The sequence below is a fragment of the Meriones unguiculatus genome, chromosome 18 (genome assembly GCF_030254825.1).
Source record: "Meriones unguiculatus strain TT.TT164.6M chromosome 18, Bangor_MerUng_6.1, whole genome shotgun sequence".
In the NCBI taxonomy this organism is placed as follows: domain Eukaryota; kingdom Metazoa; phylum Chordata; class Mammalia; order Rodentia; family Muridae; genus Meriones; species Meriones unguiculatus.
In genome coordinates this window covers 6430322-6451866 of record NC_083365.1, presented here as the reverse complement: position 1 = coordinate 6451866, position 21545 = coordinate 6430322, and the positions used below count along the sequence as shown (strand labels likewise).

The 21545-nt window shown below is 43.0% G+C and overlaps 1 protein-coding gene across 9 annotated transcripts in view; it reads left to right on the top strand.

The window, feature by feature from the left end:
- Positions 1-21545, top strand: part of LOC110563159 (1-phosphatidylinositol 4,5-bisphosphate phosphodiesterase beta-4) — a 368349-nt gene that overhangs the window by 300536 nt on the left and 46268 nt on the right. For 3 of the 9 annotated variants that reach the window (XM_060371833.1, XM_060371828.1, XM_060371829.1), the window contains exons 14-24: positions 2158-2368; positions 4078-4171; positions 6375-6454; positions 6955-7039; positions 9309-9399; positions 10343-10438; positions 13574-13677; positions 16865-16900; positions 18870-19011; positions 19752-19836; positions 20195-20319. In XM_060371833.1, the coding sequence (XP_060227816.1) occupies positions 2158-2368; positions 4078-4171; positions 6375-6454; positions 6955-7039; positions 9309-9399; positions 10343-10438; positions 13574-13677; positions 16865-16900; positions 18870-19011; positions 19752-19836; positions 20195-20319 (1149 nt within the window). The remainder of the gene's footprint in view (positions 1-2157; positions 2369-4077; positions 4172-6374; positions 6455-6954; positions 7040-9308; positions 9400-10342; positions 10439-13573; positions 13678-16864; positions 16901-18869; positions 19012-19751; positions 19837-20194; positions 20320-21545) is intronic. The other 6 variants (XM_060371834.1, XM_060371830.1, XM_060371836.1 and 3 more) reach the window with 3 other exon arrangements.

Sequence of the window (21545 nt, the reverse complement as noted above, 5' to 3'; positions counted from 1 at the left end):
CCTGGAGAGCGGGTGCTCATAGGCCAGTATCTGCTGTATACATACGCCTTTCAGAGTACACCCTCCAGTCCCAATCTCTGCAGTAAGCCAGGGCTGGGTTAAGCCCATCTGCGTGTCCCACGAGCATTCTGCAGCACACATCACTCTCCCCAGCCTTCTTCTCTTCCCCGCCTATAAAACTATGGCAGTACTCACTCGGCTCTTCAAGTCTGAACCTTTGGAATCACCATGCAGTTTTTGATTCTTTCCCATCACTTATGATCTGTCAGCAAAACACATGAGATCAACTTCTCTTTATTCTCTCCACGGGCAATGCCCGTTGCCCTCTGGTTTATCCCTCACCCCTCTTACCCAGAACCGTGCTCCACACAGCGGCCACAGTGAAGCCATTTAGAGCACCATCCGGTGGCATTGTGCTCCTCCACCCCACCAAAGCCTCCCAGCAGCCGTAGAATAAAATCTCACGCACTTACGTCTAAAATGCGTGAATGCAGCCTTTGGTGCCCTCTCCGCATCACTGCCCACCACCTCCCCAAGAGGTAGCTCACTCTACCTTGCGTTCGCTGAGTGGACTGAGAACACAACTTCTGCAAAAGATCTCTGCATTCGCTCATCCTTCTGGCTGAAAGCCCACTCCTTTGTGCCTGTGTGGCTTGTCTCCGTGGGGGTAGGTGACCTTGAAAAGGTTTCGCTGGCCGCCCATCTAAACCACTACCCACCATTCTTTTTTAGCTTTCGTCTTTTTTGTTTTGTCCTCCCCAATACTTTTACAGCATTAACTTATTTGTTCATATGTTTATTTCTCTTACCCATAATATGTTAGTTTTCTAAAAGTGGAATGTGTCTCTGTTTTCTGCAATGGTCCCAGTGTCTCAGAAGTATTTCTTGTTAGAATGAATGAATGTGTCCAAGGGCGGAGGCCTAGCAATTTTTATTGTAATGCTTTAGTTGTACTTAGAAATGGCCTGCATATCCAGAAACAAACTAAAGGATAATGAGCTATAGTATATGTGGATAATAAGTTCTGTATATGCACATACTCCTGTGAACACCACCAGATATTCTGTGAATGATCAACTGTGTGTTTGTGTGCGTGCGCACTTGTGCACTTGAGTACATGCGTGATTCAGATGCACACAGTCGTATAGCTGTTGTATAAATTTAAAAATCTATTGAGTAGACACACATGTGGTTAAACTGGAAACCTGTTTGGGAAGTCTCAGAAGAACTAGGGTGGTGTTTGTTATTTGGAATCAGGAAAATGCAGTACAGCCCACAGGCACAGAAGTGCCTTCTCTAAAAGGTGTTCTTTCATCAACATCAAGCCTGTGGAGCAAACTGTGGAACCCCAGCAAGCTCTGCATGAGGTCCAGAGCTGTTTTCTTTTAAGTTTTTAATTTTTATTAATTACAGTTTATACACTTTGTATCAGGGCTGTTTTTGTTTTTGTTTTTTGTTGTTGTTGTTGTTGTTGTTGTTTTTAATGTGATCAACAGAGCTTTTCTATAGATGTGAAAATTGTTTTCATAACTTGCAAATGGCCATGAAAAAGCAAAGGGCTGAGGCTGCCAACATTTGTAAACCGTTGGTTATTCGCCCTGCACCTGCCGTGCGGGCCCCATTTCAGAGCAGTGACGGAAGTAGCAGTGGCCTGTCTCAGTCATGTTCCCACAGTCCCAGGGCCTGCCTTTTAGAGAAGTGTGAACATTTAAATTGTTCAAGTTTGGAGAGGCAGCCATCCCCAGGGAAGGTCCTTTCTCCAACTGAATGAAAGTAATGGTGACTTAGAATTTGTGCCACACATCTTACAGTGTTCACAGTTCCCACTCTTGACCCCGGGAGGCAGGTGGGCCAGCGCCTTCCACGCTTGGCAGGAGAAACCAGTGAACAGGCAGCAGAAGGGAAAGGCGGGCATTGCAGAGCCGGAATCCCCCAGGTCCCTTATCACCGTGGTGGTTCTTAGCACAGCTGCTGCATTTGGAGGACTGTAAGTGGCCGCTGTCACAGACAGGAAAGGAGAATATTTTAAGTTCTGACAGGCGCAAGTTCTTGGGAAGGACTATGAAGCTGTTTTTGCTTTTGTTTTTAAGCTGCCTTGGCTGAGAAAAATGTGCATTTTCAGGGCTCCAGTGCCATTCAGATGTTCTTTCTCCCCAGGCCTCATATCAAGCGATGGGTTCTGCAGATACCTGATGTCAGATGAGAATGCCCCGGTCTTCCTGGACCGCCTGGAACTTTACCAGGAGATGGACCACCCCCTGGCTCACTACTTCATCAGTTCTTCCCACAACACCTATCTCACTGGCCGGCAGTTTGGTGGCAAGTCGTCAGTGGAGATGTACAGACAAGTACTCCTGGCTGGCTGCAGGTCTGAGACGCAGGATGGCAGTTTGTTTGTCTATGTATGGCACATGTAGACATAGAGCTGTCCCCCCTTTCTCCCCGCCCCAACAACCCCCAAGATGCCCAGTGGGTCTGTGAAGCATTGGTTCATACCCAGATCTGTATCTCTGTACCCCCCATATGGGAATACCTGTGATGAAGTTCTATTTACAGATTAGGCACAGTGAGTCCAACAACATTGATAGTAAAGTTTCTCCAAGGATACACTGTGATAATATTGGCAACATCACTACTGTTCATCTTGGGGCTGCTGTTATGAAAGTAAGGGTGCCTGGAATACAGTCACTACCGTTCTTCAACATTCAGCCATTAAGGGGCTGACAGCCGGAAGGGAGTACAGCTTGATGCGCTGGACACTGGACTAACCCAGTTCCTAGGCGGGACACCTGGCTGTGAGTCATGCAAACACGCCACTCACAGTGGTCTCCAACTTAAAGCATAGAATTGTTTGTTCTAGAATCTGCGTGCAATATTTTTAAACTAATGTTGACCTTAGGTAACTGAATGATGGGTAAAGGACTATTGCTTTTCTGTCGAGTAGGAAATAGTAATCAGCATGTAAAGGGTATTTACATTTCCCTTTAATAGACTATGTCCATTTAACATTGAGTGAGAAAAGACAGTATCACATGGAAGTCTCCGTCAATCTGGGGCCAAAAGACATTTATTTATTGCGATTTTAAAATATGACCTCAAAATCATAAAACATGAAAATATGTATATTTTAAGAAGCCATATTAATTTTTCTACTTGTTGTACATAGGTTTAAATTTAGTTTTATTTAATGTCACAAAAGCTTGAGAAATTAATTTTAGGGTATTTGCTTAGACTGTGCAAGGTCCTGGGTTCAATCCCTACCACTGCCCAAAATAAAACAAATCAAAATTAAGGGGAAAAAAAATTGCTGCTTAATGTAAAACTCAGAAATTTGGGTTCTCTAACAAGAGATTGCTGAAAGTGATTTTCATAGAAATAAGCAAATATTTAAGGTTGAAATACTACAAAAATTAAAATGTAGCTATATTACGAGTTTTTAGAAAAGTCATTTAAACTCATTGTTTCACGTATGAAAGGGCTACCAGAGACAACTTGGTCCTCACTTCCCTGGTGTGCTTCCTCCAAACACCAGCGTTGAGCCCCGAGCCAGCACGGGCGTTTGTTTGGTCCTGGGAAGTTGCACGGAGAGCTCCATGCCCGCTAAGCACAGGCTCTGCTGCTGGGTAAAGCTCAGGCTGCTGCTTGGCCTTTTACATTGAGGAAGTATCTCACTCACTTGACCAAAAATGGCCTTAGATTCTCAAGAAACTGGGATTGCTGTGCAGTACCGCCAGCTCTAGCTCAAGAAGATTAATCTAACGCGGTGAAAGTAACATAATTCTACCCAGTGCTCTTAAAAATAAACCTGAATACCACCCAAGCCCAGCCCGTGTTGCAAAAAGTCGCTGGGAACCACACAGCTCGAGCACCATCCAGTCTCAGAGTCTCGCCCACAGCACCTACGTGATTCGTCCAGCAGGAGGAGTGAGACATGGTTTTAACCCGTGTGTCCATGAGGTCCCCATGTTACTCATTCAGTTTTCTGACCTACAAATAGTGGCTTATTTTGATGTCTCTGTGACTTTGTATGGAGTTTCCTGCTAAGGGCTCAATGTTGTAAATTGACTGTGTTCCTAGGTGTGTTGAACTTGACTGTTGGGATGGAAAGGGCGAGGATCAGGAACCGATAATAACTCACGGAAAAGCAATGTGTACTGACATCCTTTTTAAGGTACGTTTTAAATTTTCACAGTCATAGCTTTCCCAGACTGTTGTGCAAATGAAGGAAACAAGAAACTTTTCTTTTCCATTTTCTCGAGCAATGTACCTTCATGTTTCTTTCTTCTCATCTTAAGGAAAAAGTCATGACAAATATTGGTCATATAGTATCCCCTTTGTGGTATTTTTCTGGCTTTTAAATGATGACCATATTGTGATGGGGGCCTTTAGCACTTTTACCCCAAAACAATTTGGGGGAGGGGACACAACTGGCTACATATATAGCCTAGCTACTTTTGGGAGGCTGAGGCAGGGGGATTGCTTGAGTTTAGAATTTCAAGGCTAGCATGAGAAACGTAGTATGAAATTTTCTCAAATCAAAATCAATAGAAACATTTTTATCTTCTTATCTATTTGCTTGCCCAATTTCTGTTATTCCTAAGAGACTCCAAGGTAAAAAGAGAAACAAAGCTTAAAATAAGCCTTATAGTAATGAGACAATGAGGTTGACATTGTGAATGACTGTTGGGAAATTTTATAAATTGGGGAGCCATACCATAAATCAGGCTCCACACTTTCAAAGGATTTGGAGCAAAGAAGGAAACATAATTCACCAGACCGGCAGAAAGCATGGTGGTTTCAGTACTGAGGCCAGTGAGAAGTTCCCCCCTCAGGCTTCACAGGGAAAAGAATATGTAGTTAATAATTAAGAAAAAAAAAGGCATCTCATGCGATTTTGGGGTGACCTCTACACGGGACTTGAAAGGCTAGTTTCTCAGTGTGTTCTTTCACATGTCTGTGGTATGCCACTAAAGGTAAGAAATCATGTGGTGGGCTAATATCAGATGCATCTGTGCCTGCTGGTTTGTGTAGTTCAGTATAGATAGTAGCAATGTCAGAAACAATGGCCCCTAGCTCTGCCTGCTAGCGAAATGACCTTGCTGTCTTCCAAACATTCCATCCCTATCATGTCTCTTAAACAAGGTATTGGTGACTTTTAATCAGCAGCAATTCAAGATTATGCTTCCAAAGAATCAAGAGTATATTGAAGTCAGAAGGTATGAGTTTATACAGTCATCAAATGACAAGAACAGTGGTGTCCTTCTTAGAGAACAGATGAGCCCAGTCAGGACACAGCATGGAAAAGAATCACCCATAAGAAAAGCAGAACCCCAGGGCAAAGCCAGGGTTTTCCTCTAGGAATAAAGTCTTGACCATTTACTAGATAATTAAATTCATGATCATTGTTACCTGTGATTAAAGTTTAAGAAGTAATAATTAAATGACTACCTCAATAAAATTCTTTCAAGTGTATCATTTCAACTGCACTGTCCTGGACAGTTATTGTAAAAATATTTTCTGACTTGCTGAGTGAGGAGATTTGTCCAGCTTCAGACCGGTAAGAGCTTGTAGATTTTACAACGTGACTCTGATTGTGGAAGCACTGGTTTGAAGTCTTTTTCTCTAAAACCAACATGTGGACCAGCCGTCCGATACAGCTTGTCTATTTCATGTGGTGCAAGGTGCTCGCTCACTTAAGAGTAGGCCTGAGTGTGCAGGGGAGCTCAGCATCCACTCCTGGCTTGTCTCATATGTTACTTGACCACAGAGCAGACTGACTTTCCCTAGGCTCCCATTAAACAATGTCACATCAGCACAGCAAGATCAACTAAGAACGGTGGACTCAGTCCAGACGAGTCCCAACTCCGAGGAAGGCCTTAGAAGAAGCTTTTAGAAATCCTTGCGCCATCACTAGCACATTTCTCCAGAGATGGGAGGAACTGAAGAGCAGGGTCATAACAATCCCTGTACAAAGTTTCTGTTCTCGAGGAGAATGGTGAAGGCTAAGGACATGGTTTAGCAGTTGAGGACTTGCATTCTATGCACCAAGCTCTGGATTCAAACCTGAGTACCACAAAAAAGGGGGTGGGAGGGAGGGAACCACAGTTCCCGGCTCTGCTTGTTGTCAGGTGAGAGCTGGCAGGCCATCAGTAACCTCACTTAATAGCACTGGAGAAATAAAGGAGAGCTTTGATTTGAAGAGCAGCGTCCTCCGCCTCTTGAGTCTCCCCTGGAGGGGTGTGCAGGCAGTTGTGTTCTCCAGGTCAAAACTCTTAAAGTTGACTCTTTGAAATGCTGTCACTAGATGGTGAATGGTGTCAGGTGCCTTAAATCTTTTTGCTCTTTTTTCTCATAAATGCTCTTTGTCTTTAAAGGATGTGATTCAAGCCATCAAGGAAACAGCATTTGTCACATCAGAATATCCCGTAATTCTCTCCTTTGAAAACCACTGCAGGTATAAAGACTCATTCTTTCTCATGTCCCTACTTGGTGGTGTTTCCGATCCCTTGCTCCGTGTCCTGCTGTTAATTTAAATAAATAAGAAAATAACCGAGTAGTTTGCTGTCTGATGGGCTAAGGAGCAGATAAGAGTCCAGTGAGGACACTGTCATTTCTATCTGAGAAAGTCATCTTCTCTACACTGAGAAGTCATCTTCATGTGACTCTGTAATGCTTTCTCCAAACAAAAGGTCAGAAATTAGAACACCTAGTTTACAGTTCCTATGAATGGAAAATTTGACAATAACTTGAGAGGCAGTTTTATCTTCTCTTGCCAGTTCTTAATTTTAAGTTGTACCAGTTGAGGTTTGTGTGGTATTTAAAAGCCTCAGTTACCGTCGTGAAGCTTGTGCTCTGCTAAGTGGGGAAGCCTTTAGTGGTAGCGATGGCTGTCTCTCTCTTTCGCGGAGAGCTAATGGACATTTGAGTTTACAAATGCCCCTTTTTTCTCCCCAGCAAATATCAACAGTACAAGATGTCCAAGTATTGTGAAGATCTATTTGGGGATCTCCTGTTGAAACAGGCGCTTGAATCACATCCCGTATGTATTTTTAGCAAACCATATTTCCAGCATGAATGGATTTGTTTTGAAATGTGTTTTTCGGGGGTCAAGTAGCACTGGAGGATGAATGCTAAGGATTTTCATATTTATTTAGATTCTCTGATACAAAAAGCTTTTATCATGCTTTAGAGGGACATAGAGAGGAGCATAAAGTAAACATCTCACTCAGTTTAATCGGGATGCTCTTCAGGCCTCATGTTTTAAATTCCATAAAGCTTTGCAGCCAAGAGTTCAGGCTCCTCAGTGTTTGCTTGCCAGTGTTGGCTGCACCCTGAGTCACTTTCGACACCTGTAAAACACCTGTACTGGGCCAGCTACATTGTCGTTTTGTTTCTGATAAACCCAGAGTAACAAGAAGGTATATTTTAAAGCCCTCCAGGTAAACAAATGTGCGCCCAGGGTTCAGAACTCATGAGAGCCTTTTGCTGTGGGAAGTCCTCCAAACTGATGCCATAAGACCCACAGGTCATTTCCAACTCCAAAATAAATACTCGGGCAAGGTCACACGGACCTTTTTGAATTTCATTGTATACCTGTCAGTTTGTTCATGAAGGGGCTGTTAACCTGTAATCTGTAGAAGGGCTTTATGAAGGCTGCACGCATATGGAATTGTTCCAGAGAGTCTCTTGGATTTCTGTCAGGATCTGTAACATCCAAGAGGAGAAGATGGACTTTGACAAGATGTTACAAGAATCAAGTCTTACACAAATTAAAGTGTTGTATTAGGAAATCCAGCCTTTTGTGGACATTCAGGAATTAGACAACAGGAGAGGAACAGGAAAGAGGATGACAAGAGGGTGGTGGTGCTTCGTGAATGGCTTGGCCAATCTAACCATGACTTTTCCCCAAAGGTATGTGTGGCAGCTGAAAGCACATGGGAAGCAAGGCTGCCTCCCTTGTTCCCCACCTGACTCTGCAGGTGCCGAAGCATCATGGCAGGTGCTGCCCATGCCCTCCCAGGACGCCCTCTTTCTCCACACCCTGGCATTACCGTTGGCTGGCAGTTCTTGCTGAAATGTGACCTCTGGTCCACAGTGGGGCTCTGATCACACAAGAGAGAAAGGCCGGGAATGCCTGAGAACAAACACTGCCACCAGTCGCCTCACTCTATTCCCAAGGGCTCTCTCTGAACACTTGTCGTCTTCTGTCCCTTGGGCTCCCCAGAAGGGTTCCCTTTGCCCCATCCTCAGGTGCCCACAGCAATAACATCTAAATAACATGTCCGGCCCTGCCTGGCTCCTCTTTTTCATATTCTTCTACTTTTCTATTGATATCTGCAAGGACTCAAATAAGCCTGTGGTGTATTAGTCCTCGTCTAGGAAAATGATTCCAAGGGATTCCACACCAAGACGTATATTTAATTTATTTTCTTACTATTGTTTGTTAGCCGGACCCTCTGCCTGCTCTCTTGGGCAAGAGAAGAGGCTTGCTTTTGTGCAAAGTACATTATGTTCTTAATAAAGGGACATCTACATCCCCAGGGAAGAGACCATTTCCATGACAGCCTGTAGCAGACAGCATTCTGTTAAAGGTCTTCAGAAGGCAAGACGCAGACTTGCTTGTCATATATAGGATAAGATAATGAGTGTTGGAATAAACAGCTGTGTGAGAAAATGGAAAGGTGGGCAGTGGGGAATGAATAATTACATAAAGGACAGTCCCAGTGATCACAGACAATAACCTAAACATACCTAATTCCCTGTAACATGTAACCTAAAGAACCCACAGCAAGGTTCAAATTCCAGTAATCCAAACCCCTCCCATCTTTAGTGAACCCATTTAAATCCCAGATCAGTCTATTGAGAAGGCACGCTTAGCTTGGTCTGTTACCCGGTGCAGGTGGAGGGGAGGTCTGGGGCCTTTCAAGTGCTACCCTGTACTCTGTGGTAGATCTGAAATTTGAAAGACGCACCCGTACAGCAGGACTGCCACCCCCAACACCACTCAGGTCAGACCCAGCTCTACTAGGGAAGTTGGATCAGCCTATACACCCCTGAAGATTGGGGGCTTTAAGTCTGCAGTGTTATTTAAATCAGACTTGGCTGTAATTAATATAAAAAATAAAAATTTAATTAAAAAAAATCAGAGTTGGATTCAGTGAACTGCTGTGCGAGGGTGTGAAAGCGGAGCTGTGCAGACTGACATCTAGTGGATGTGGCTGGTATGACTCCAGGCCTCCGGGCTCCTGCGGGTCTAGAAATGAGAATGGAGCCTTCCCTAACTGAGAGCTCTTTCTGTGTATCTCTAGCTTGAACCAGGCAGGCCGTTGCCATCCCCGAATGACCTCAAAAGAAAAATACTCATCAAAAATAAAAGGCTGAAACCTGAAGTTGAAAAAAGTAAGTAAAAAAAAAAAAAATAAGTCAAATGCACATGTATGTTTGGGAAGTTCAGCTGTCTAGATGACGTGTGATTTAGACCTCCCTACTGATCTCAGACGGGAGGGGTGGAGGGCAGATATTACATTTACTCTCCAGGGCTCTGTCACTGCATCCCCTTTATCTTTACCTTCTACAGTTGGTCCATGCAGTGGGCAGCACCTATCCGTGTGCTTATGTGCTAAAATACAGGAGGGAAAATAAGAAGTCAAAATGGTCTTTGTATTGCTACATACCTTGTCACACTTTCATTCATAAGAAATAAATTCATTTTCGCTCACATTGGCAATACCTAAAACTCCTTTCTCCCAGAATATTCATAGTGCTGGCTGTGGTTCATCTTTGACATCTATGCCTACTAAAAGAAAAAAAAGTGACCTTATTTATTTTGGCTTTGACATTTTAATTGTATATTATACTTCACCCTTGTATGTGCTGTCTCTGCTGACTTCTGCAGGTGTTTTGCTTACCAGGATAATCCAGTTTTGTTTTGTTTTGTTTTGTTTTTTGCAAATACTTTTATCCTGAAGGTCTGTTGATCTCTAACATGCATGTCAGCTTTATGTCATGTCATTGTAATTGCTCCTGAATCTTGGCCTATACCAGATTCTCTAAGTTATGACCATTTGAACCTGTCTTTACATACTGATCCATTCTCCAAACCTGGCAATCAGAAATGGGAATGTATTCACCCGTTGTCCTGTAAGTTCTCCTTCTATGTATGTAACATGCTGGCTTCATAATCCTTACAGAGACAGAAGCTGCTGGAGTGGGTAAGATGTGGATGCAGCCAGCAGGCACCCATGTAACCTGCTCTCTTCCTGTCTGTGGTATAGATCTTAAGCCCCATGTTTCATAAACTGTCTAGCATCTGTTAACAGCTCCTGTTTGATTTTGCCTATAGAACAGCTTGAAGCTTTGAAAAGCATGATGGAAGCTGGAGAATCAGCTGCCCCAGCTAGCATCTTAGAAGATGACAATGAAGAGGAAATAGAAAGTGGTGAGTTGTGGGACTGGGAAAACGGCTCTGTGGAATGAAGGCCTGTGTCTGAATACCCAGAATCCATGCAAAAGCCCCATGGTTAGCTTGGACATCTGTAATGCCTGTGAGGATGGGAGGTAGGAACAAGAGAATTTCTCCAAGCATGTGGAACATCTGGTTTGGCAAAAGCAGTAGAAAACAACCAAGAGAGCTTGTCTCAAAACCAGGGGGTGGTGAGGGCTGACCTCCTCATGTGTGCACGCGCATGCTCTTTATTCTCTTATTAGCACACTTAGACATCTCCACATAGACATCACACACACACACACACACGCGTGCACACACACATGCAAATAACACATGCACACAAGTAGAATAATGATTTGCTATTTCAAGTTACATGCTACAGAATGTTCATATTGGAAATAAGAAAAACATTAGTCTGTCTTAACGAACCCCTTTGAATAACAAAGACATTATCTTGCTTAATATTCAAGAGTACATTTTTCATTACCCTTAATACTTTTAGGGGGCTTGGTATTTTTTTCAGATACTATTATTTCCAGTTTATCTGGACACTGGATGTTAGTAATCTCCCTTCCCATTGTGCACTGAGCTCTTCAGAACAGATTCACAATCAGAGACTTGGCTTTGAATCACTTGTTGTATTAGGCAGATTGAAGGGGCTGTGTGAAAGGACCGTTCTACAAAGAAAATCATCAACTTCAGTCTTATGAGTGATAGTAGTTAAGACAAGGAGCATAGGATAAGAGAACCCAAATGAGATGCCGACTAATGCCAACAGAGTGAACTTGACAATTCACTTGAGATTGCATTAAAATTTTACGTTAAGCTTGAGCGTTGCTCAGTGAGACAACACGGGCTTAGCAGGTGTGAGGCCTTCTCACCAGTTTCTGGCAGCCTTACTCAGAGGCCACAAGGAGCTGCTTTGTTCAAATGGCCCAGCTGAGCTCCCCAGATAACCAAGTCAGTGAGCAACTAACCTATCATGGCGTCCTCCTTCCTGAATTAAAGAACTAATTTTGCTTAATATTCCTTTTCTAAATTTTAGGAATATATATATAAAGTATATATATATACACTTTTTTCTTAAATATTATTTTGTATTATTTTTTAAACCTGAAAAATATAATTGTTACATACATACATCTAAAGATTTGATATCTATCACTGCTCTCTTGAATGGGCAACCCTAAGACTGCTCTGATGAATAAAGTAGAGATGAAGTGACCCGCCAGATTGATGCTCTTAAATAACATATAGCTTCTACTTCCTGCCTGTAGAGCCCAGGTTCTCGGATGCTACAACTGGGTCAAAGTGTTGTGTGACAAGGACCATAGAGTGATGTTACCTGTTGGCTATCAGGCAAACTTATGCTCAGCCAGCTCTCTCAGACAGTTCAAGACCATCTGCCTAGGGAATGTTGCTGCCCATGATGGACTGGGCTCTCCTATATCAGTTATCAAGACAGTCTCCCACAGACATGCTCACACACCAGCCTGAAATAAACATTGTCTTAATTAAAATTCCATTCCCAGTTATAGCTTTTGTCAAGTTGACAGTTAAAGCTAAGTAAGACACTGAGGAAAATCAAGCCTGGTGTTTTTTGAGCATATATACTAATCTAAAATGAGGGTTCAATATTCTACTTGTAATTCATAGATGTGGGGCCGATGGAGGAGGAGGCAGAGCAAGAGTGAGGTCAAGCTGTATCTATAAACTACGAAAGTCTCGTCCTAAGACTGACAGGAATAGGACTGTTTTCTCTCATGCTCTGCATGTCCTGCTAAATGTAAGCCTTTTGACCACCATTTCTGTTACCCTCGAGGTGATCATGCAGCCTGATGGCCAGGTTTCAGGTTAAACTTCCTTTCTCCTTTATAAGGACATGTTCAGCAAGCACCTGGAATTCCTCTTCATGCAAATGAAGCATTCCCAGCACCTCAGCTCCAGCCAATGATATGCATTCACCTCAAAAATCCCAGCCTGCTCCCCAAGGTTTATATAGTCCTTCCCTCCCTCCCTCCCAATAAGGAGAGCTGTTTCACTGAAAACTCTCTGGAGAAGGCTGTTTCTCCTGCACTGATGAAGACCAGGTCTTCATCCCACCCACTTCACTCCAAGTTCCTAAAGAGACAACCTCATCTACCAAATTCCTCTTTAAGGGTCCAGAGGTCCTGTTGTCCTGGTCATGTATGCGATTCTAGTTTCTCTCCCTAATATTCTAGTCAAACAGCTAGTTGTAACTATTTTGTGTCATGTCATAGTATGATCCTATTGTATGTGGGTGCCTGGAGTCTGTAATTCAAACATACCAGCATGACAGGCAAAGTACACTCAATGTGGCTCTGAAGGGTAGGCCTGCCTGGAGACAGTAGAAAAAAACAATGCTGTAAGCAAAAATGTGCATGCACCTAGCCAGAGACTGGATTGAAACCACAGGCTAGATTGAGGCTCAGAAGGACGCATGGCTCCGGGGACGATGAAGCATCCAGTGTTTCTAGAATCGTTGACTATGACTGTGAATGTTTCTGTGTGCGTGTGCATGCTCAGGAAATGGTAACATACATTCACATACTCGTTAAAAGTCCTAGTTACTGAGTGTTTACCAGGTGTGTGCAGGCTGCACCGGGTGATTAGGGCAGACGACACATGCCTGTTGAATATCCGTTATCCACGGTGCTTGGCCCAGAAATAGTTCTGATTTCAGCATTTTTCTAAAGTTATTTTTTAACTTAATAGTTTATTATTTTGGAACGAGCATTTGGCTTCAAGTTCATCCTGTTTCCGTCTTACAAAAACTAGGCATCTGCTACCATCACCAACCTCCCGTTTCTAGATTGTGAGCTATTTCATAAACTAAAACTGAATACCACTAATATGAAAGTGTTGAGATCCAAAATACCATCAAGTCTAAAACTTCTTGTTTGTTGACACAGTGCTCTTCCAGCTTAGGATTTTGGAACACTCTGGTTTTTCAATTTTCAAATTATAGGTAATCAGCCTGAACCTGAAACAGAGATTCCGCAGTGATAGTGGGTGGTTTGCCAAACCTGGTTATGTGCTGTAGGTCATGGGAACCTTCTCTCGTGCAGGAATTTGGCCTCATGGGTTTTCTTTCTGTCTGTTAAGCAGCTGATCAAGAGGAGGAAGCCCACCCTGAATACAAATTTGGAAATGACCTTTCTGCCGACGACTTCGGTCACAAGGAAGCAGTTGCAAACAGCGTCAAGAAGGTCTGAGGCTCTGAGCCCCCGTTCCTTCGTGGTTTTTAAGGGGTGGTAGTCATGTGGGATTTGGGGGCTGTGACAACCACAGGAGAATCAGGTATTGTGTTTTCCCCTTAGTTATATAGCACAAAACTCCCTGCCGTGTGACCAGAACCTACACAGTCACAGTATTAAGTTTCAAAGGACCTTGAAATTAACTCATTGATTGTACTCTCTGGTGGAAACTACCCAGTTGGGGGGGCTCTTTAAATATCACCGTTTATTGTAGTAGAGTTGGTGAGTAGGGAAACAGTATCCCAGAGCCAAAGGTTAAGCCTGTTGGAATCATTAGGAAAATAACTCCCACGCATTCCAAATCAAGCCTCAATGCAGAGTTAGGCAGCTGATGAGAAAACCCTTCTAACAAAATTATGAGGTTTTCCATCCATTCATTTAAGAAAAATTATTAGGTTCCTAGCATTAGTTAGGCCCAGCTTAGGCCATACCATCCCAAATAGGTCAAAATGCATTTTCATTTTGCCTTTTGGAAGCTTCTGCAGGTCTCCTATATTTTAGGAGAAATGGTGGGAAAGAGAGTGAGGAGTCAGGAAATTATATAATTATATAATTCAGTTTGTGGCTAGTACTATGATGAAAATAAAAATGAGTCCTAAGTGGAGAATAATGAGAAAATGAGGTGACGGGAATAGGAAACCAGCACCCGGAAGGGAATGAGGAACGCACCATGCAGAGAACTAGAGGGTAACATTTCACACAGCAGGACCACGTCAGAGCAAAGACCTTGTGAATGTGGTAGAACAAATAGTAAGCAGAGTGGAGCAAGATGAGATTTGCTGGAAGGGAATTAGATAATTTAGAATTTTTAAAGTTTCTATGAGAAATTCAAAATTTAGTTGAAACAGTTTGTTTCACATAAAACCTTAAAAAGGGACAGGAGTGTAGTCTAATAGAAAACTATGATGGTTCCTTTGTGGACTCTCCTTTAGAGGAAAGTAAGAGCAGAAGTATGGAAACCATTAAGAACGGGCTTTTAATTGGACAGAAACAGCCTCTGGTGGATAACATAGACAGTCAGAGGGCGAGGATAGAATGGTCAAGGTGTAGCGAGGAAACAAACAAGGGTCGGCTCACTGATGGTGGATGAACATGAAGGTGAGGAAAGGAGAGGCAGCATGACCTCCTGGGATCCTTGTTAGAGGAACGGGGTAGGCAGTGATACTGCGCCCTGGAGTGGGAAACACTGGATGGGAAAGGACTCGGCAGTTTCAAATGGGATAGGCAACTGGAGGTGTTTGTAGGCTCTTCCAGTAGAAGTACCAGGAGGGCTGATTCCCTGGCCTCGTGTCCCATCCAACCTTGGGTAAGTTATTTAGCCTCTCTTTGCCTTTGTTTCCTCATCTTGAAAATGAATGCAATCATACCTGTTTCAAGATTAAATGAACTTACAGTAGTAGCCCTGTAAACGTGTTAGCTCTACCATGACATCATTACTTTCATCCTCATTATCATTATCATCAGCACTCGTATAACCAGCATCTAGAAGGGAGGCTGAGCAAGAGAGGTAAGTTCAAGAGATAATGTTTGGAGACGTGGAAATAGCTGAGATGAGTCAGGAGAGGTAGAAAAGAAGGCCTGAGGGGAACTCTCGTCAAAAGTGGGGTCACAGACTCGGAACCAGGACGGAGGAGCAAAGGATTTGCCAGCAGGAGAACAAGACAGTTACAGGACTGCTGAGTGGCTGGATGAGAAGACTTGGGGGCATGGAGGTCAGTGGCAAGAGGCAGTTTTCCGTGGAGGACAGGGAGCAGCAAAACAGGCAGGCAGACAGGATAGGGATTCTGTCTGCCTCGGAGAGCTTTGCCTGGAAAGAAGCAAGTAATGAGCTGGTGTGAAAGGACCGTGACATGTGGCTGAGGTCCTCCTGAGTGTGGACGGGGTTCTGTGTGATGAATAGAGTCGCACTATCATGAGATGCGCTGAGATCACAGCCATGGAAAGGTATAGTCCGGGGTAGGTAGAGTAGGGACCCGTGCTTTGTGAAGATGGAGGGCAAAGGAGTAGTTAGAAGGGAAGGACATTAAAGGCAAAGCCATGTTGCCATTTCTGTGAGTGCCTGAGCGCTCAGATCTCCAGTAAGACTCAAGAGTGTGCCTGTGCTGCAGTCTTCACCAGCGCTGTCGGGGGTCGGGCTGCTGCGAGAAAAATATCAGACCCAGTTGGTTCTGTTGCCTAAAATTTATTTCTTGGTGCTTTCTGAGATGGGTGCCAAGGTCAAGGGGCCAGCCAACATGCTCCTGGAGGCTCTTGTAGCAGACATTGTGTCCCACGGTGGAAAGAAAATAGGGAAGAGTTTTCTTGTCTCTTCCCGTAGGAGCAGTTAGTCACCATGAGGACTCTGTGACCTAACTACCTTCCATAGGCGTCTTCTCCAAGCTCAGATGTGCCCTGACTTACAGTGTCATTATGATTAATCCACGCTGAAAGGTGAAAACTTAGGTTAAAATGCATCTAATACATTTAACTGATTGAACAGTATAGCTTAGAGTTCTGGTCATTTACTCTTGGAATTATGTGGCTCACAGGGAGCCACTGTCCTGTATCACAAGAGGACACCAAACTGTTTCCTTAACAACGAAAAGATCAAACTGAAAGTAGAGCTTCCACGGAATGAGTATCATTTCACACCCTCATAAATCCAAAACATAATCATAAATCAAGCCATAATTAAGTTGGGAACCATAATTCATCGCACTGAGATTACAGTTCACCATAGGCTTTTGGTGGGGATGCAAACATTGAGTTCATGACAGAGTCACAAACCTGCATGTTAGCTTACTGAAAATGACCGTGTGTGCTTCCCTTTACACGTAAGGGAAGGTGGCCACGTTGATAACCCATTTTCAGTCTTCATGCTTTAGTCCTTCGTGAAAATTTTACAGTGGAACAAGTGAGTGAAGACTGTCAGCAAAGGAGGGAAAATTACACCAGGATTAGAGTGTCTGAAGATAAAACAGTGAGCTTAGAATCTGCAGTATTTGTTTTTGATGATGGCTTTATGTCATCAAAAATTACCATTTAAAGAAATAAATAGAATAAGAAGTTTACATATGCTTATTTACGTAAGAACGGGCTAAGGAGTTTGGAAATTTGCCCTTTAGAGAGGTAAACAAATCATTTTCTTTCTCTAATTTAGACCTCAGATGACCTTGAACATGAAAACAACAAAAAGGTAACAGCATTAACTCCAAGCATTTTTCCATTAGGAGCCATCCACAGGTGGCCTTCTCACATTAAACAGTTTCTACTGTGTTGATAGTCTTCCTAGACCATGCAATGTCAGAGTTAGTGATTACAGGTATAGTATCACCTAGTTATAAAGAGTTCAGAGGAAAGAATCATAGCAATAAAACTATTAAATCTGATTTAAAATATAGGAAGGTAAGACAGTTTTCCTAAAAGTAAGTATTTAAGGCAGTAAGCTTTTTCCTTGTATGGAATGAGATTTCAGTCAAAGGATGATCACTAGCATATAGAATGTGAAAATAAAAACGACCAATAGTTCATCAGACCCACTCTCATTAGCATAGTGGGAAAGTAATCTTGGTTCTGATGGTGCTGACGTTACGAAAAGTTAGCCTCAGAGTGCCTCCCTTGTAAGGTCTCCTTTCAGTGAGGCAGACGCTGGCTTCATTGTGAAGAAAGTGTATTCCATTTTAACTCTTTTATCCTCTTGCAAGGTTTTTCATGTTATTCGTAGTTATGCATGTGTTTCATTGTGTAATGCCAAGACTGATGGCAGTCATTGGGCAGTATTGGTCTGTTCCCTGGATTCTCACTCACAATTCAGAGCACAGAAAATCCCGCCGTGCTGTTGGTGGGGTCCTGCTGCATTTGGAATGGAGTGTCTTCTTGTTCCCTAACTAGTCAGCCTAAAGGAATATTCTGTGTTTATGAGGACGCTCTGTGCCTAGATTGCATTTCCATAAGATGGTAGGGTCAGCAGTGCACAGACCGGCTGATTTGATTTCTTCCACGTGTTGGCTGAATGATTGTAGTCCCCAGGGCCTCAGTCCTGCCCTGTGACTAGTGGAAAGTCTCATGATCCACAGTGGTGCATTCCATAAGCCTTCAAGTTCAATAAGAAGAGAAGGTTTCTGTCCAAATGCAGCAGGGCCCCACAGACAGCCAAGTAGGCATGCATCACAGTGTAAGCTTATAGCACTGGTGTTATTAGCCTGAAACACTCGCGCTAAAAAAAAAAAAAAAAAAAAATGTGGCTCTAGCCCCATCTGTCATGGCGGGTGGAGCTGGGCCTACATAGAAAAAGATGGAAACAAAAGCAAGATCCATGTGTAGATGACTGTATCAAAGGCTTTTAAAGGTGAAAGCAGGTTGATATTAAGGACACCAAGATTAAGTCATCATCTGAAGCAGAAAAATAATCTAACTGACCATTGTTTACTCATTGTGTACTCAAGCTGCTTCTTTTCCTAGATTGAGTCTCTTCAGGAAAATAACGCCAAAGTTCTCAACAAACTACAGGCCAATTGCAGGGCATTATTTTGCTAATTGTGTTCATTTTGCTGTGATTTTTCAAGAACTACAGAAAATAGTTTGGAGTTTGTTTTTCTCTATACAAAGTAACACATCCTATGTAGGAAGTTATCAAGGTCTTTTAATAGTAAATGATTTAATGAAAACGACTGAAGGTTCTGGAGGAGTTCTAAGGTAAAGCGTGCTTTCCAGCTCCCCGTGGTCAGGACCTGGCTGTGGAATGGCAGCTCTTTGGGTCTCCTCTGGCAGATGTGGTCCAGTGGGAAGACATCTTTAGGTTGTGCCTACAAAGCCTGTGGGTGATTCTGATGTACGCCAATGCTGGATAGCCATTCATTTGAGCTTATATATCAGCTTGAGTGATAATATTGCTATCACTGTGGTGCTGCCAGAAGACCCAGAACAGTGTCTTTCATAGGTTAAGCTCCTTTGAAAATCTAACAGATAAGATGAATGTTTTCAGGCTATCTCCTTTTGCATCAAATAGACTTACGACTTCTAAAGTAATGCTTTAAGAGACCAACAAGGTCTATTACATTTGAATTTATGTATATGCAAATGCTCTTTAGTCAGGGTCCCTGAAGCTAAATCTGTGTGTCCCTTTGAAGCCATCAGCTTAAACGTGTTTGTCCTTGTGCTCACAGGGCCTGGTCACTGTAGAAGATGAGCAGGCATGGATGGCATCTTATAAATACGTAGGTGCTACCACGAATATCCATCCGTACTTGTCCACAATGATCAATTACGCACAGCCTGTGAAGTTTCAAGGTTTCCATGTGGCTGAAGGTAACACTACAGGTTAAAGGCAATAGCTTTTTTGTCTGCTTCTCTGTTACTCTGGCTCTCACCTGACTGCCGTTTCCACTGGGGCCATCCACTTCACCTGACTCTTCGTAGACCACATATGTCCTGTGTATGTCGTGGCATTGTGCTGTCATTCTCTGCACCAGCCACAAGGTGGCTGTGGGAGACTGGGTTGTTGGCTTGTAGCATTCTGTATGCTTTTATAAGGCTTCTTTGTTTGCTTTATAAACGATATTAGGAATATTTCTGAGGCACAGTATTTGTCTTGAATCCTCTGTGTGTATATTGCAAAATCTCTGGCTGCAGGGGAGTGAGGAGAAGTTGATCTGTGGGTGCAGTGTGCCTTGAGGTAGGGAAATCAGATGTTCTGTGGCAACCTTACTCCTATTCAAAAGCTGGCTCCCCACAAAAGCCACTTGAAATATAATTAAAAATATTTCCTTAACCATTTCTGTTCTAAAGTACATGATTTCAAAAGCTATGTATCTTAGTAGTGACTGTGACAGTTGGGATACATATAATTTGTTTAATGATTCCACATTCAATTCAGCATATGCACAGAACATTAATGAAATTCAGAGCAACTGACACAGTCATGTAGCATGAGTCACAAATACTTCCTGGTTTGGGGTGTGAGATTCTGGGTATAATTGTATCGGCTGCTTGCTTTTTTCGGGGTTGCTGGCTGAGTCTCTGACTACATCTTTGCTTTTCTTTCGTAGAGCGCAATGTTCATTACAACATGTCTTCTTTTAACGAGTCAGTTGGCCTTGGCTACTTGAAGACACACGCGATTGAATTTGTAAAGTATCCTGATGTACCGCGTGGGGTGGCTGGTGCTCCTGAGGAGTGGCAGGGTCTTTGCAGTAGACTAGTGCCTGTGTATAATTTAATATATAGGTTTTGTATAATTTTTATCATAGCACTAATAAAATGATGTTTGTAGAAGGAGACTGTCGGGCTACTGCAGCTGTGATGACCTCCCCAGACATGAATAGTTTCTAGAACCCACACTGTGACCGTGATTTCTCTCAAACCATCACTAATAATGGGATTTGCCCTGTGTTATCTACCTGTTTGTCACTGTTGTCCTGTACCTCCAGTTTTAGTTCTTTGTTGTGTGTTGGTCTAGGCTGCTTTTGGATTTCCTTAATAAATTACCCAGTTACAATAAGCGACAAATGAGCCGCATCTACCCCAAGGGAGGCCGAGTTGATTCCAGTAATTACATGCCTCAGATTTTCTGGAATGCTGGTTGCCAGATGGTTTCACTGAACTATCAAACTCCAGGTAGGAACCAATGTCCAGGGACCCTGAATTCCACAAGAACACTGGGACAGGCAGCCTTTGCAGCTGCCTCTATTAGCTTGAGGCTCTTTTTTTTTTTTTTTTTAAGGAAGCTGCCATGTGAAAAACATTGTTTTCTTGGCTTTATATAATGGTAAGAAATTAAATCCTCAAAATGAAGCCATAAGAGAAGATAATATGTCAATTTTAGTGTATTCCATCAATGCCATAGTTTCTATTCTAAAATATTTCTAATTTTTCTTCCTTCTGGATCAAGCTTTAGCTCTCTTTCCAGAGATGGAATTCAGCGAGAAGAGCTTGAATTCTTTGCATGGTACTCTTTGCTCATTTGGAAAATGCTCTGACCACTGTGGTCACTCAGCAAACACTGATGGCGCAGTAGTGTTTCACCATAAAACCGCAGCTTACAGCATAAACTCTGTAACATGCTATCAGAAGAGGTACTAATCTGTCATTTGGTCCTCCAAACAATCTTCACTGGCAGGTTTCCAATATACATGACTACTTTTTTCTTTTTCTAAAATAGTAACTTTTGATGAATGTACAAATTGTCGAAATTTTCACAGTTGACTTAGGAGTCACAGGTCATGAAATGAAAATAGGCACAAAAAATAGACAGATGGCACAAACCATATTTATGTTATATGATACGTTCTTCTGCATGGCTTTAAAAATGGTAGAAACAAAACAAGTAAAATACATAAATGCCAACGTTTTTCTCCTTAGCCACTCACTTTAAGAGGTCACTTCCTAAGCCTTCCCAACTGTGGAGCCTTTTCCTCTTCTTGTGTATCTATCCTGAGGCCCCCATCCAGCTTCCTGCCCTTGATCTGGACGCCTGCCTCCCTTGGGCATGACCACAAGGTGGCTGGATTTCTTCCCACCCCTCCCCACTCAGCGTGCCTCCCTGGTGGGCAGAGCTCCTTACAGATAGTCACTGCATGGAGGCCCAGCAGTCCTTTCTAGAGGAGTGTATGCCCAGGTCCTGATAGAATCTCTAGTGTTTTTAGCAAGGACAGAACAAAAAGATGCCACCGCTTTTCCTTACCAAGGATTCAAGCCGTGCTCCAGGAGCCCAGTGAGTCCACAGTAAGCGCCGGCATGACCCTAAAACCGTTCATTTTCTGGGCAGCCTTGTATTTTATTCGGAATAAGACTAGAAAAAAAAAGTCACTTAGTTCAGTTACCAAAATATTTCTCTGCCTACA